This window comes from Sceloporus undulatus, chromosome 1 (assembly GCF_019175285.1).
Source record: "Sceloporus undulatus isolate JIND9_A2432 ecotype Alabama chromosome 1, SceUnd_v1.1, whole genome shotgun sequence".
NCBI lineage: Eukaryota > Metazoa > Chordata > Lepidosauria > Squamata > Phrynosomatidae > Sceloporus > Sceloporus undulatus.
Window position 1 is genome coordinate 249,089,069 of NC_056522.1, and position 17,634 is coordinate 249,106,702.

General features: G+C 40.5%; 2 protein-coding genes across 2 annotated transcripts in view; one reads left to right on the forward strand and one right to left on the reverse strand.

Annotated features, from left to right (window-relative positions):
- The window catches only part of LOC121933476 (probable hydrolase PNKD), a 52,446-nt gene extending 39,440 nt beyond the window's left edge, over positions 1–13,006 (reverse strand). Inside the window, exon 1 of the mRNA XM_042473271.1 lies at positions 12,827–13,006. Coding sequence (XP_042329205.1) covers positions 12,827–12,996 — 170 coding nt within the window. The 5' untranslated portion in view covers positions 12,997–13,006. The remainder of the gene's footprint in view (positions 1–12,826) is intronic.
- LOC121933458 (ciliogenesis associated TTC17 interacting protein) overlaps positions 1–17,634 on the forward strand; it is a 39,495-nt gene that overhangs the window by 679 nt on the left and 21,182 nt on the right. The window lies entirely within an intron of this gene.

Consider the following 17,634-nt stretch of genomic DNA (forward strand, 5'->3'; position numbering starts at 1 on the left):
ATTCATAGGCAGATGACTAATTTTGTAGAAAAATAATTTCTAATGGATCCTGAACTTTATTTATTAAATATGATATCTGGGCTGGAAGAAAATTTTGTAAGGAAGAACTGGACACTGATCTTGTACATGAAAAAAACTGCAAGAATCTTATATGCACAAAAATGGAAAACCAAAGATACACCAGCAATAGAAGATTAGTGAATTAAATTGGCAGATATGGTGGAAATGGACAGAATTACTCAGTGACTTAAATATAAACCTTCGGAAAAGGTGAGAAAGACTGGAATCTAACAATGAAATACTGGAAAGTTAAATGAACAAAATTAAACAAATATTTAATGGTAAGGATGAACTCATTTATTTAGAGACAGGAAATACAGTTAAATAAACAAATATGATTTCACATATTAAATATAAACAAGGAAAGCCACAAAATATAATCTCTAATTATGGGATTAAATTGAAAGGCAAGAACGACAATCAGCAGGAAAATAATACAAAGTATTGACACTGAGTTGGTTACTTTGTTATGGAAAACAATGCAATTAATTTGAAACACAATAAAGATAGAAGAGAAGTGCATTGTATTGAAAGAAAATTATAGAGAATCAATATAGAAAGGCATAGCCATATAATTTATTCATGGTAACGACAACTTTTAAAATTATTTTTTCTTTTTCTTTTGGTTAGTGTTTTTATTTGTATGTAAACTGGTTGTATCAATAAAGTGTCCCAGGCAAAGATGCTATTAAATATATTCCAGATTAAACTGAAAATAAAAAGAGCAGTTTAATGTTTTTTAAGAGCCCTTGTAACTAATATTTTAAAATCACATCATAACTACAGCAATGTTATCAACTCATAGCTAATGTTCCCACTCCAACCTTTTTAATCCTAAAACCATGGACATTGTGATATATTTCACACTTCCCTCTCTGAGAACCAAGAGAGGGATTTGAGCAATTTGTGCAGAGATTGGAAAAATTACCATATATACTAGTCTACAAGTCAACCTCATGTATAAGTGGAGGTCAAATTTTGGGGCCAAAATTATATATTTATATGGCCTGTGGATATGCAGAGGGTCCGACTTATTATTAACCTTTATTTATAAAGCGCTGTAAATTTACACAGCGCTGTACATGCAATCTTTTTAACTGGACGGTTCCCTGCCCTCAGGCTTAAGGGGGCAGTCCAGCTGGGGAGAGGCTGGAAGGCTTTCCCCAGCTAGGCTTTCCGCCACGGAGGCAGCCCAGCGAGGGAGAGGTCGCCAGGGTGAACGTGCACCCAAGCCTGTCCCTCTCTGGGCTTTCTCTGTGGAGGAAACCCAGCGAGGGAGAGGTCTCCAGGATGAACGCGTGCCTTTGGAAACCAGGAATGTAGCCAGGATTTTGGGAAGAGGGGGTGCAGACTTCTGCCAGACTAAGTACCACCATTATAATGGGGCTTGGGCGCGGTGGCGTAGCAGCGCACACAATTCATTATATCTAACAGAAGGGGGGCTCCAGACCCCACAGACCCCCCCCTTGGCTACATCCCTGTGGAAGCCTGTCCCTCGCTGGGCTTTCTCTGCAGAGGAAACCCAGCAAGGGAGTGGTCGCCAGGGTGAACGTGCGCCCTTCCCAGGCTCTCCGCAACTGGGCTGCCCCTTGCGGAGGCAGCCCAGCTGTGCAGAGGCGTGGTCAAAAGACCTATTGCCCCGTGCATAAGTCTACCCAGGATTCTGGGGACTATTTTGGGGCAAAAAATTCTCAACTTATAGTCGAGTATATACGGGGTACTGTATATATCAACTACAATCCAACCTCATGTATAAGTTGAGGGCAGGTTTTGGGGCCAGAATTTTGGATTTTGATATGACCTATGGATAAAAGAAAGGTAAAACTTAGGGTCATGTAACAAAAGATGTAAAGGATGAAGCAAAGGAAAACAATGCCAAAAAACTTAGAAAATTCCAGCAGGCATAATTGTTTGTACTCACTCTAAAGGGCTGCATTCCCTGTAGTTGCTGGGAAGTCAACCCATGAACAATGTGATATGTTTCACACTTCACTTTTTGGCTGCATTTACAGTGCAGAAATAATCCGGTTTGACATCACTTTAACTGTTATTTGTGCAGAGCCTGGGTTGCCTTGCCAGGAACTAAGGAAAATGCAGCCCTAGTGCATTTATGTGCTAGCTGTGCATGCCAAAAGAATAAAACTTTAGGGTTAAAAGAGTTGGGGTGGGAACATTAGCTCTACGTTGATAACGTTGCTATAGTTATTATGTGGCACCAAAACATTAGCTACAACAAATACTCTAAAAAAAACCACTGCTCTATTTATTTTCAATTTAATCCTGAATATATTTCATAGCGTCTTTGGCTGGGGCTTATCACATGACACCATCCCTTTTCTTTTGTTCACCCAGTGGGAGACCATTTGGTAAGCATTTCTTTTTATTAACACAAGAAAGTATGAATGACCTCCTTTCCTGCTACTGTTCTGCCATGCTTCCCTGTGCTATAGTTAATTCTGCATTAATGCAGAATTGGGCAGTGAGTGGGCACGGTTTGGGCACTTTGGGAATGGCTTAAGAGATCAGAAAAGTGGGTGGGCATTTCTCTCTCATCCTTATCCTTCCTCTCCCCTCTTGCTCTAATGAATTAACCCACTGTTTCTCCCTTCCATGCACCCAACCAATTCTTACCCTTTTCACTTTTCAGCAGTCCATTTAGGAAGGGAGATCAAGACAAATGACTGGACTCCCTTTGATCTAGAGACAGCCTTTCTCTTCTTGTCCCCCTTTCAACTGTTTTTAGCAGAAAGGGCAGAACCAATGCTATGTCTGTGACTGCATCTACACTGCAGAATTAATTTAGTTTGTCACCACTTTAACTGCTGTGGCTTAACGCTATGGAATTCTAGGGACTGTAGTTTTGTGAGATATTTAACCTTCTGCCAGAGATTTCTGGTGCTCCAACAGACAATATCTAGAATTCCATGGCATTGAGCCATGTCAGTTAAAGTAATGTCAAACTGGATTATTTCTGTGGTACGGATGCAGCCTGAGAGAGCCAAAGGGCCAAGAAATACTGCAAAGAAACTAATCAGGCTGGTAGAGTTTTAGCAGGATGGGCTGTCTACATACATACATACACAACTATGCCTTCTTTGACTCTCCCTTAAACTGCCTCATTGTAATGGGGATTAAATTTTATTGTAATTTTTATTGTAATTTTAATAACTGATTTTTATGCTGTTGTATTTTAAATTGTGGATTAGGGATTGTGTTATTATTTTACTATGATTTATTTTGATTGTAACCCGCTCCAATCCTCTGGGGAGAGGTGGGCTATTATTATTATTATTATTATTATTATTATTATTATTCTATTTACTTTGGTCAATGATCAGTAAAGATGGGCTGTCTTTTCTTATGAACACAGTGAGAGAGAGAGAGCGAGAGAGAGAGAGAGAGAGAGAGATGCACATCTCAGGTCCTTCAATGAGGGCTCCTTGCTTTTTCTTTTTGAATTATTTCTTCCAGTTTCTCTAGATCTCAAAAGTCCTGCTCCTTGGTGTCTGTGTTATTAAAAACATTCATTCCAAGAGAATCAATTTCTTCCCCCACTCCATCATTTTTGGTCACCCCGAAGAGAAAGGTATGCAGCTTCCCCTAGCCACCCACCCCCAAAAAGGAACAAGGCTGGGATAAATAAATGCCTTTTTAACATATGACTTTTTCATTTATATTTCTATACATAAAAGGGGTGTGTGAGATTGTTTCTGTGGCTTGCATTAAAGAGAAACAATTCTAATCAAGGAAGAGGAAAGTGAGGGCAACCTTCAGAGAAACAAAGCTAATTTTATTAAGAAAAGAAGCAGGGATAAAAAGTATTGGGTGGGCAGTACTAAATGCCATGTATGGTAAGCTTGTATGGCAAATTAAGCAAGTCACATGTTCTCAGTCTTGGGGAAGGCAAATCCCAGAATTCCATAACACTGAGCCACGGCAGTTAAAAGGTGTCAGCCTAGATTATTTCTGCAGTCTGGATACAGCCAAAGGTTGCAATCCTAGAAAGGTTCCCTAAAATACGATAGGAAATAAAGTAATCCCAATTGCATAGTGTTTTTAGCAACAATGCTATTTTAGCAGAAGAGCCTCATGTGAGAAAGTCCTATAACTATGCCAAGCATCTTGCTCTCCCGCTGCTGACATTTCTTCCCCCATCTGTATATCTGGAGCAGTTCACTCACAAAGCAAAGTATCTATGAAGGATGAACATTTTTTAAAAAGCAAATGTGGGGAGCAAGTGGTATTTAATGAAACACATCACGCATACACAAGTGGAAAGCTAGGTAAAACAAGCAGGCTGGACAAAATCGAAATCAAATTCCTTTGCAGTCCTTTCAAAAATTAAAGGTCTCCCTGGAGAGATCAGACTCTCCCACTGTTAAACTCAAAGTGGCTTACCCACATAAAACATCAGAACAGGAATAATGTCATATCCAAGAACTGGCAGTACTAGTAGCCAGGGAGTCTGTTCTTTGCAGCAAAATGGCATGTGATACCTACAATCAAAATCTTGATCAGCTAAAGTTGCCCCATGTGAAGTATCCAGCCTACACGCTGCAAAAAATGGAAAGCTTGAACATGTTTTTCTTTAGCCTTGTTGTGCTCCACTGGACCACTCCATTCAAAACAACACCTCATAGGAATGCCTCCAGCAGGCTGGAATGTTTTCTAATACCAAAGGAGGTGGTTGTTTTTTCCCCATGGCCTGGCTATGTACATGACATGCATGCATTACAAACACACAAAATGGGATCAAAAACTCACCCCTCTCTTTATTGACTTAGAGCAGGATGAGTCCAAATGGGCAAAGTCCCTCAGTCCTAAGCCTCTTAAAATCTCTGGAGAGCTTTAAATGGGATCCCAGCACCTTGAAAGGCAACTATTAGGAAACTAATAATGCACTTGGGTAGCAAGATGGAACACATAGAAATAGATTTTCTGTTCATTTTTGTGTTTAAGAAAAGTTAGGTGGTGGACAGATGGGTCCAACCAGTGCATAGTTTCAACAGTGAGAGGTGATAGAGCTAAAAGACTGGCTCTTCACTTTTATGTGAGGAAGGGGTTTTCAAATGGTGGAATCCTAGTTACACAACGACCTCTGATTTTCCAGGTTATCAATTACAGAGAGAACCTCCACTGATGGAGAAATATCCAGTACCCTTTATATGAAAAGGAGGTTGAAAACAGAAATGGGGTAGAGCAAAGTTAAACTAACACTCTCATTCTCACTCTCCTTTGTTTCTGAACAGAATACATTAAAACAGTGAGTGTCAATCTTTTCCATCCACAAATAGCCTTGTGGTACCTTGAAGTCTAGCATAATTTTTCATGGATTACCATCTACTTCCTGACATTCATGAAGCAGAATAGTAGATTATCAGATATGTAGGCACAGTGTACAGGGGATGAGTATCCAGAGAGAAACTGGATTCAGAAAAGGATAATAACATCCATGAAAAATTAGCACGTTCTGTAGGACATGGGTAGGCAAAGTGCAGTCTTGGACTGCCTGACCAATATAAACAATAGTGTAAGATGCTAGGACCGGAAGACCAACAACACTTTGATTTAAGATATACGAATTCTGACTTTCCAAAATCTAGTGGACCTTCTCCAAGTTGCTTGCTTGCTTGAGCAGATGGCACGTCTAGTTTTTAAATGTTTCATTAAAGAACTAGATGTTTGTACAGTAACTTTTTTAAATTTTAATTTTTAAAAAAAACTTGAAAAATTAATAGTGCTATCTGATTGAAATATGCTGTTTTAGGAAGTAAACCTATAACTAATATGACTTATAAGTAAACAGATTTAGAATTTGAGTTGTAAACTCTGTGTAGCCATGAATGCATTAATACAAGGGATTTAACAACTATTTCTTGTCTGCTGAAATTCATCCATTTGATGCACCCTATGATGAAAAAAGTAGATTTGCAACACTGCCATACTACTCAAAACTGCAACTTTCTGAAGCTGCTTATGGTATTTGGGGACCTCCTACCATACATTTGCAACACCTAGCTGGGCACTCACTTCATCAACTGAAGCGAACAGGATACTGTATCTGAAAGCCAGAACATTGTGGGTACACTATATGGCATAAAACACAAACTTCTCAAATCCAGAATAATATTAGGTACAAGAGCAGACAACATGCCTGAGCAAATCAGGCAAGTGATTGCAAGTGAAGTGCAAGTGATTTGTTGTGATCTGATCTTTGGACATTATTATTTTAATCTGAAATCCACCATGACAAATCCATAGGCTGGATTTGAGGAGCAGAGCTAGGAGACATGGCAATTTCCCTCATCCTAAACATTTCTCAGCCCAAACTTGGTGTCATCTGTGTGGCAGAAAATGTATAGGCACCTAGGGGAGAACACTGGTCCCTATACTTGCCAGAGTTACCCACCCTGCTTAAAAAGTAAACTGCCTCTTCTGTAAACTGCCTCATCTCTTGCGGGATGCTGGGGCTTAATGGTTAAGACAACAATTCTGACAACTGTAAGATCGGAAGGTGGGCAGTTTGAGGCCTGAGTGCTGCATGATGGGGTGAGCTCCCATCACTAGTCCCAGCTTCTGCCACCCTCGCAGTTCGAAAGTATCAAATGCAAGTAGATAAATAGGTACCACTTTTGTGAGAAGGTAACAACTTTCAGTGCAGTCATGCTAGGCACATGATCATCAGAGTTGTCTTTGGACAACGCTGGCTCTTCAGCTTAGTAACGGAGATGAGCACTGCCCCCTACAGTCGGCTATGACTAAACATTCATGTCAAGGGTCTACTTTTACCTTTTTTACTCTACTGTAAACTTGCTGGAGTGGCAATTCACCCTCCTTCTTCAGCCAGAAAAAAAGATGACCTAGACTAATCTGGAGAGACCAAAGATTGCAAAAATTGCCTTCTGTGACCCCATGTGGTCTCCAGGATTGTACCTTGCTCACTCCTGGCAGAGTGTCTTGTTAGAGAGCATTGCACTGCATTGCATATATGACCTATCAGATGTTTTGAACTCCCAGAAGTGCCAGTTAGCACAGCCAGTGGTTGGGGCTTATGGGGGTTGCAATCTGAAACATCGGAAAGGCATAAGGTTTCCCCTCTTTTATAGTGGTAGGACTGAGATTCCCTTATTAGTCAATCCTGAAAGAGTTGGAGTCAACCAGATTATCTGGGCTAGCATTCAAAGCATTCCCCTAAGTGGGCAGCATCCTCATTGGTCCTATCCTAACAAACTAAAACCCTTGCCTCACATGCAACAAACACAGAGACCTAGCAGCTGTATGCCAGTGATCTACAGTTTTTCTCAGACATTCTCTAAAAATGTGGAAAGGTTATCTGATCACCACCACTCAGGATCATGTATCCACACACCCTCATGTGTTCCCACAGAAAATGTCAATCTTTCTCCCTTCCATTAAGCCACAGTGTACTGATTTTCTATCAAGCCTCTCCTGACAGGAAACTGGACAGGGAATTGCATAATCAAGTGAGAGACTTTTCTAGCTGGAGGGAAAAAAAAATTTTTTGACCTGGCCTTGCTACCATGACTTACAGAAAGAGCAAACTAGTAACTCATTTCTGACCTCTTTCAAAAACATAGTCCTGTCCTTTTCTTTCTCATTGAGTAGAACACTGTGCTCTAAAAGGTCATACATTCTGCTTAACTGAGTCAATAAACTTTAAACTATGTATAAACTAAAGAGCCAGAACTCTAGACATTTGTGAAGTTACTGAATATGAAAGGCTCCCCATCTGGGTTCCTTAATAGCATTGTGCAAAATTACATCAAGAAAACATGGAGCTAATTTTAATTATAACTTAAATCTAATTACATGGTCATGAGTATGAAATATACCCTTTTCATTTCTTTCTTTTTTAATGTGATGTTTTATATCCTGAGTCTTCACATATGCAAGGAGTGAAGTTCAAGTCACGCACATTTCCCAAATTTGTTGGTAAAACAATGAGTAGGACACAAATACTTGAAGACAGTTGTCATAGCACCCAGGATTTCAAGCTAGTCAAATGGGAATGCTGACTATATTCAGTGCTTGTCAAAGGTATGTCTCCCCTGAGCCTGCACCACAATTCATCACGCGAAGAAGGAAACTTTGCCCTTTACTGTCCTGCTATAGTAGAGCAATCAGGGGGCACTCTTTCATTCAATTTCTCACTTCAGATATGAAGTTAATGTTTAACTTAAAATGGGAATGGGGGCAGTGCACCTTTTGCACATATTCACCTTTCCAAGGCCAGTGATGCAGCTCCTGGATGCTCCACTGTCCTGTTGGACTAACAGTTTTGCCCTTAGAAAAGGTTACAACCCCCTAAAGCTCACACCTCCAAAATCAAATCCAGGTGGAGTTTGGGTCACATCTGATTCTTTACTTTAATTTTTTTATTTTTTAATACCTTATTTTTTCTATATACAATGCTCTGAAGATGCATTCCTTGTGTAGCCAAAAGGGCACCATCAACATAAAAGAATGAGGAATCATGAGGCTTGGAGGAACCTCAAGTTCTGCAGAAATATGAAGGTGGGAAAACAAGAACAGGAATGATATACAGTCCCTGAATTCTGAACATCAACACTCCAGACCATACTGCAAGGTTTTGTTGCAGGTTCCTGTTCCACTGGACACACAGGTACAGCATCCCATGACTAGCAGATGCTTTTGATTCCCCCTCCCAGCAAAGTGCCTACTGCACCAAAAAAGGACTTAACATTTTATCTTTTTTGTGAAAAACAAAGACTGTAATACTTAAGATAGCATCAAGGCCTTCACCTCTAACCTCTAAGGCTAAGCAAGTTTGTCCACTAGTTTCAACTCTGGTGCAATAGCAGTGAGTTCCATGCCCTTTATTAAAAGCATCTCTTCAGAGATTAAGACTTGTTTGAAAATGAGAAGCCATAAGGATGAGGAGAGACTTGGTTTCAAGAAGTCCATGGTGCCATTCATTTCCCTTATTAATTAGTGACTCTCCAGAGGTTATTGGACTGCAATGACAACTAGCCTTGCCCAGCATAGTCAATGGTGCCGCATGATGGGAGCAGTAGCTCAACACTATGTGGAGGACCACAACTTGACCACTTCTGCATTAGAAGTGGCAAAAGCTTGAATGTGTGTTGTTCTAACCACCATCCTCTCAACGTTAGAGTTTCTTTAGAAGACATTGCATCATAAAGAAAATAGGAGAAACGCAGGGGGTCAGGGGAAGCTTGAAGGCCTATTATTAGAAGTAAAGAAAAAGGAAGCTCCTTTTTCCTTACAGCACCACAGTCATCTCCCATGTGGTTCATTTTGTAAGTCTGTTCCTTCTCCTCTGCCTCCTGCTCCTATCTTATAAGAGCCTTTCCCTCTGCTGCTACTGCTGCTGCGCTTTCCCTCTCAATGTGAACAACACCTTGGTTAAAACTGTGCTTTTTCACTATCTTACTTTTTCTCTCTGCAGATCATAGAAAGGGTATAGTTTTCATTCCACCTTCCCTTGCCCATTTTACAAATATGTAGTCCATGCAGCCAAAATTTCAAACAATAAAATAGAATCACAGAGTTGGAAGAGACCCCAAAGGCCATCCAGTCTAACCCCATTCTGCCATACAGGAACTCACCATCAAAGCACCCCTGACAGATGGCCATCCAGCCATGTTTAAAGACCTCCAAAGAAGGAGACTCCACCACACTCCAGGGAAATGTGTTTCACTGTCGAACAACTCTTACTGTCATGAAATTCCTCTTAATGTTTTGGTGGAATCTCTTTTCCTGTAGCTTGTATCTGTTGTTCCAGGTCCTATTCTCTGGAATAGCAGGAAAAAAGCTTGTTCCATCCTCAATAGGACACCCCTTCAAATACTTAAACAGGGCTATCATATAATAAGATGTTTATTTCTTATTTATTTAAAGTAGCACATCAAAGGAATGAACATGGGCAAGAGAGCTCTGAAGCTACTACAGAGTCAGGCTCAGCAATTGAAAAAAATGTTACTTTTTTTAATGACACCTTCCAGAATCCCTCAGATAGCATGATCACTGGCTATGCTGGTTGGGAAATGCTGGGAATTGTTGGCCCAAACAACTAACTTTTCCAAACCTTCATCAGCAACACTTAGTCCAGTGAAATTAATGGGAGTACTAACCTCTCCACATTTCTGGGAGGTTTCCCAGCCCTGCCTGGAGATACTGAGAACTGAACCTGGCTACATCAAATATGTCCTACAAAGCTTCAAGGGCCATTCCCAAATACTGAATGAGGTTTTTTCAAAGAATAGAAATAAAATGCATTTTTGTCAACCTTTGCACAGGATTGGTAAACTACTACTGTACTTATTAAGGAGGAACAACAGAGAGATTTCTAGCGCACATGTGTATGCTAGACATTGTCAGCAGCTAACTGTTCCAGGAAAAAGGAGGGAAATACAGCAGTGGCAGCAGGCACAAGAAAGCACTAGGTCTCTTAAATGTGCTGAGCCAAACTCCACATCTCGTACATTTTGTACAGTGCAAGCTAACCATAACACCAACTTTAAACCCAAATCCAGCTGCAAGTCTCAGCTCAAGTACACCTCTTGAATCAACTGCTGAATAGCTAGTCAGCACTTACGTTCATCCTGTTTCTTCAGTAGGTCTACTCTCATGGAGACTGTTGTGTGCCTTCAAGTCATTTCTGATTTATGGCAAACCTATCATGGGGTTTTCTCAGCAAGTTTCTTTGGAGGGGGTTTGCCATTGGCACACTCTGAGGCTGAGAGAGTGTGACTTGCTCAAGGCCACCCAGTGGGTTTTCACGGCCAAGCGACAAAGGGATCAGATGTCCTCACTGCCAAGGAGGACAAGGCACCACAAAATGTAGGACATTCCAGAAAAATCTAAGTACACATGTAACTACACACACGTTCATTCATGACCAAATACAAAGCTCAAAACACTCATAGAAATGTAAATTCGTGCTTCTTAGTCATTCTCAAAATGGAGGACAATTTGGAATCCCTTCTGGACAGAAGATTGAAAGGTAAGCTATGTCCTGGAAAAGGAGGTCATCTTGCCATCTTGCCAAGTGGGGATTTGAACCCTGGTCTCCAGAGTTCAATACTCAAACCATCTTACTGCACACATCTAGAAGCAGAAAATGTTTCAGTCCCCTAGAATGATCCACCACCACCCAGATACCAAGAGAGATTTATTCAGGGCACCTCATTAACAGTGCACACATGTAAGAGTGCACACATGTAGCATTCATGCATGCACACACACCGAGATTCCTTAAATAGCTTTTCTTAATAAAATGCAGGCAACCACCACAATCTTCCTTCTTCTCCCTCCGAATGAATGCACCCACTCACTCCCAGGATGCTAACTAACCCCACAAACCTTCTCTCCACTAGACTCACTTCATGCCATCAGCCCAGAGTTTTCATGCTCCTAAGCCCTTTACCTCTCTGGCTCCATTTTGCTCCAACACTGTCATGGTCCCCAAAACCTATGGACACACTGGAAACATATATGTGTATGTACTTTCAAGTTGTTTGTCAACTTATGGGGACCCCATGAATTTCATAGGATTTTCTTAGGCAAGGGATCCTCAGTGGTGGTTTTGTCAGTTCCTCTCAAATACAGCTTACAGCACCTGTTATTTGTTGGTGGTCTCCCATTTAAATACTGACCAGAGTTGAGCCTGTTTAGCTTCCATGATCAGATGGATCTGGTACCTTCATGGTATATAGGCCCCTATATAGTAGGCCCTTGGTACAGTATTTGCTGGGTTTTGGTTCCAGGACCCCTCATGTGGACATCAAAATCTGTGGATGCTCAAGTCCCATTCAATACAATGACATAATAAAAAGGTGTCCCTTATATAAAGTGGCAACATCAAGGTTTGCTTTTTGGAACGTATACATTTGTGGAATATTTTCAAGCCATGGATGTTAGAATCCTTGGCTAAAGAATCTGTGGATAAGGAGGGCTGACCAGGATGACCAGATATCATAACCACAAAGGAGGACAAGGCACAGCAAAATGTAGGGCATTCAAGAAAAATGTTAGACAAAAATAAAAGCTAAAAACGTTCATATAAATCATAAATCAATGCTTCTTAGTCATGCTCAGAATGGAAGACATTATAGAATTCCTCTTGGACAGAAGGTGGAAATAATAATAAAATAATAATAAATAAAACTTTAATTTATATCCCGCTTTTTGTTACCACAATCCTTTCCCAAATGCCCTCCCTTCGGAGCAGGACTGAGAAGCATGCATTTCTGTTTCTATGACTGCTTTCCAGCTTTGCATTTGTTGATGTCCTACATTATTTTCCCCTTGTGTGTCCTACATTTTGCAGTGCCTCGTCCGCCTTTGTGGTCATGACATCTGATCACCTTATAATGATTATTATCCTCATTATTTTTGTTATTGTGGGGGACCAGGCTGTCCTCCTCTTCCAAGTCAGGTCTTACATTTCTTACATTTGGAGCAGGACTGGGAAGCATGCATTCCTATTTCTAGCAGGGCTTTCTAGCTTTGCATTTGGTCATGTCCTCCATTATCTTTCCCTTGCATGTCCTACATTTCGCAGTGCCTTGTCCTCTTTTGTGGTCATGAGATCTGGTCACCAGCAGGACCGAGAAGCATGCATTCCTACTTCTAGGAGTGCTTTCCAGCTTTGCATTTGGTCATGTCCTCCCTTTCCCCCTGGCATGTCCTACATTTCCCAAGTGACCTCCCCCCCTCAAAAAAATGCCCCTCCATAATTCCCAGGGCCCTGCACGCTCACCCGATGCGGAAGAGGAGGGGTCCGGCCAGAGCCATGGGCCGAGGGCTGGGGGTGGTGCAGCGGAGCCAGAGGCGGCGGAGGGCCCCAAAGGAGAAGGCGCCCAGCAGCAGCGCCAGCAGAGAACGGAGCCTCCGCAGCAGCAGCAGCAGCAGCAGCGCCAGCCCTGCCATGCTCTGCGCACAAGAGGCAGCCCAGCAGCAGAGCTACGCAAGAGCGCCCCCTGCCGGCGCCCCGGAGTATGGCCCTGCAGCTGCCTTGGGGCTGGAGGAGGAGGAGGAGGAGGAGGAGGAAGGGCGCCTGGGCCAGAGTCCAGCTGCGCAGGGGGGCCAAGGGACAGCCATGTGGTCCTGCTCACAATGAGGGCAATGTGATGCAATAACAATATGCAAGAATCATAGCAGCAACAGCAACCACAACAATAATAGTAATATACAATAATAATATGCAATGATAATAATCAACAATAATAATATATAACAATACTATGCAATATCAATATATAATAATATGCAATAATAATGATAACGGCGACATGCAATAATAATAATATGCAATAATACAGAATAATAATAATATGCAATAACAATATACTATAATAATATATAACAATAATATGCAATAATTATATGCAATAACAATCAACAACAATAATATGCAATAATAATATGTAATAATATATAACAATACTGTGCAATATCAATATATAATAATATGCAATAAAAATAATATGCAATAATAACATGCAATAATAATTATAATAAGAGCAACAACAATCATATGGAATAATATTACTAACAATATTAATATACAATAATAATATGCAATACTAATATATAATATGTATAATAATAATATGCAATACTAATATATAATAATATCTTTAATAATATGCAATACTAATATATTTTAATAATATGCAATACTACTACTACTAATAATAATAATAATAGTAAAGTTTATATTTCCCGCGGCGCCTCTCCCACGGATCGAAGTGGGATTACATCATTAAAATGATACAAATAATAACAACAGTATACTATAATTATATGCAATAATAATATACAATAATAAAGATTTAAATAATATATATTCAATAGCTATCTATTTTAATATTGCTTACACCTGACTTCCAAGGAAAATGGAGGCCATTATGACCACACAAAGCTGAAAATGTTCCTGTAAATGTAAATTTGTGGTTTCTTAGCCATGAGAAACCATGATCTTGGAGATCTCTCTGATGCATAGGGTCGCCATGGGTTAAGGTCAACTCGAAGGCAGTTAACAACAACAACATCTCCCTGTATGCGCCCATTAATGTTTTAAGGTCAGCTGGAGATGGCAAGCTGGGAGGACCCTCTGCTAGAGAGTCACCCAGTGCAGCAGGCCACATCCCCCATACTCCCCTAGTGGTGCCATTGCCTGGTATGGGGTTTTCATGGCAAGGGGTTTGCTTTTGCCTTCTTTTCAGGCTGGGAGAATGTGACTTGCCCAAAGTCATAAGAGTGCATCTACACTGTAGAAATAGTGCAGTTTGACACCACTAAGTACTGTTGCTACATCCTATGGATTCCTGGGATTTGTAGTTTTGAAAGGTCTTTAGTCATCTCTGCCAAAGAGTGCTGGTGCTTCACAAAACTGCAGATTCTAGGATAATGTAGGATGGAGCTGTGGCAATTAAAGTGGTGTCTACATTTCTATAGTGTAGATGCACCTTCAATGGGTTTTCATGGCAGAGCAGGGATCCAAACCCTGGCCTCGCAGAGCCTGAGTGCCAACACTCAAACCTCACACCATAGTGTCTTCCTTAAACAACACCGTCTCTCTTCGTTTCTTCAACCACATATAATTCCAGTGGTCTCATAAAGATACACGGATGATGTTTTAAAGCAAATCTGTATCGTGTTAGCAGTCAGGATTAGATGAACCCCTTACCAGTCAGATCATAGTCGTACTGTATAATAAATACACAATTATTCCGTTACTACAGGCCCCATAATAACCTCTTTATCACTGGGGAACTGGATCTGTCTGTCCATCTGACTGAAGATTTGTTCCTTTCCAATTCCTTTCCATCCTGTATGAGATCTCAAAAAGCAGTTTAACAACAGTAGTAGGAAATAGGTCTATTGAAAACACAGCTATGTTGTAAGATTAACAGCAGTAAAAAGCACAGAAGGCCAGATTGTGCTATAGGGACACCTGCTTATCTAGTATCTCTAAATACCCTCTGAAATAGCAGCTTTAACCCAGCCCACAAGCCCTAATGTATGTTGGAGAGTATTTGCATTTTCCTAGCATTTAGAACAAGAACACTCATATTATTCTTCTGTTCATTATATTTCCCTCTTGCTGTTGTATTTGTTGGAGTTTTGCCTTGCAGTGTGAAGGCTGGCACCTACTGGATAGTAATATCTAATGTGCTAAAAGTCATCTCTTTTAATTCCTTTCTCTGCCAAACCCTTTTAGGTTTAATCATCTCTATATTAAATGGGTGTTATAGTCTATACATCTGCACTGAGGCTGGTAATTAATATTCATTTTTGCATTTTAGCATGATATGTATGTTGTATGTATGTTACGTTATACCAAATACAGTAATGAGTAGGGTAGGCAAAATAGTCTTGTTATATGAAGAAGACAGCCATTCTGGTGAAGGTTACAGGTACTTTAAAATCAGGTTCAAAGCTCAGAAAAAAATAATTTTTGCTCTACATCTCCCAGAATTCCCCAGCAGATGCTAGCTAAAGGATTCTGGGAGTTGTAGTTTAAACTAACTTTTCCAAGTTCTGGCCACAGTCTCCAAATGGTTCTATACAGCCAGCATGGTATAGTGAACATATCCAGATGTAGCTGTGTTGGCCATACAGCAAAGTACTTTGTTTGTTGTTGTGTGCCTTAAGTCATTTCTGACTTATCGTGACCCTACAGTAATGCTGTCATGGGGTTTTTGTGGCATTGCCATTGCCATCTTCTGAGAGACTGTGACTTGCCCAAGGTCACCCAGTGGGTTTCATGGCCGAGCTGGGATTTGAACCATGGTCTCCAGAGTCATAGTCCAATAATCATTTCACTGCAGATGATAAGCAGTTCTTCCCACTTCTTATCTTTCTTCCTCTTTCCTTGTTAATCTTTCCCTTTGTCTTTTTGCTTTTGTTCAGAGCTGTTTGTTTACAGTCTTGGGGATTTATTTCAAGTAAAGAGCACCACTACAGCCCCATGTGCTGTAACAGGAATGGAGCACCTTTGGCCCTCCAGATATTTGGGAGTACAACTCCCAGTTGTCCCATAAAGCATGGCCAGGGTTTATGGGTGTTATTGTTCAAATCTTCTGTCAGTGCAAAGACCTTACTTCCACTATTGAAGGAAATGATGATGGTGGTGGTGGTGGTGGTGACAACTACATTTTTATTTAACCTTTTCACAAGAAACCTATGTAGTAAACCTGATTGCTCCACTAATCTATGTCATTACAACAGTCTAATGAGATAGATTAGGCTAAGCAACTGGCTCAAAATATGTGCTTCATGCACGAAAGGGGATTTGAACCCACATCTCCTTTACTGTAATCAAAAAGCAAAGCAGAGCCATCAATAACATCTTTCTTCACTGAGGGAAAAAGAAATCTCATCACTGTAGGGTCTCATTTGACCTATTTGTTGATGTTATTTTAGCCCAAGCTGTGAAGTGGTGCTGCAATACAATGGCACTATAACTTCTTTTTGTTCTAATGGCTGAAGAATGTGTTCTGAACATGTACTTTTCATGTTTTTAAAATACTGTTTTTGCTATTTCGTTTGTTTCGGTTGAATTGTTGTTGTTATTGTTATTAATGTCCTACTTTTTCAGGACTCAAGGTGGCTTGCAAAAGTTAAAACAACGTCCAGCTAAAAAAATATCACATAATACAAAAGTTTGAAATTAACCCCCATTAAAAACATAACCATTCAGTATATAACTTCGATAAAGAATATTAAAAAAACAAAACCATAACCATTCAAAAGAAAACAGGCAACAGACTGTAAAGCACATTCTAACAGGCCCTTTCCCCTTGAACAATTAGTCTTCAAAGGCCTGTCAAAACAATTTTATTTTTATAGCAAACTGTGAAAAGGTTTGTTCCCAGAATGTAAACTCTTTTTCAGGAACATGGTTCCTCGCTAGCAGCTATGTATAGTGACATCCGCTTAGAACTCTCTACAAAGCCAGGTTTGGCCTTTGGGTTGGTTTTCACTCAGGAAAGCTCCACAGCAGGTAAAACAGACAGAGCCTGCATCTGCACTGCAGGAATATCCGGTTTGACACCACATTAACTGCCATGGCCCAATGCTATGGTATTCTGGGATTTGTATTTGTTGTGGCACCAGAGCTTTGCTTCACAGAATTCCATAGCATGGAGCCATGGCAGTTAAAGTGGTGTCAAGCTGGATTATTTCTGTAGCACAGATGCAGCCCAAGTGTTTTGGGGCTCTCATTAGTAGTTAAGATCCATTAATGATTTCTCCTTCTCTCCCCTGAACCCTTCCCAAGATTTTACACTTCTGAGAAGAAGCGGAAGCCTCAGGAATTCCTCTCATTTCTGGCTGATACCCCACATTTCAGCCTCATTTTGTTCCATCTTATTTTTTTTATTGTTGCTCTTATGATCTCCCCAGTGATTTTGCCTTGTAGGAAGCCCTTCTATCACCATGGAAACACAGATGCTGTAAAGATGGCTTTTGACATAAAACAGTGAAGGATTACTTGAGAAAGGAAGGAGGAGTTGAGGATTAAAATATTACAACCATATGTCTTTAGTGGTATTATTTCGA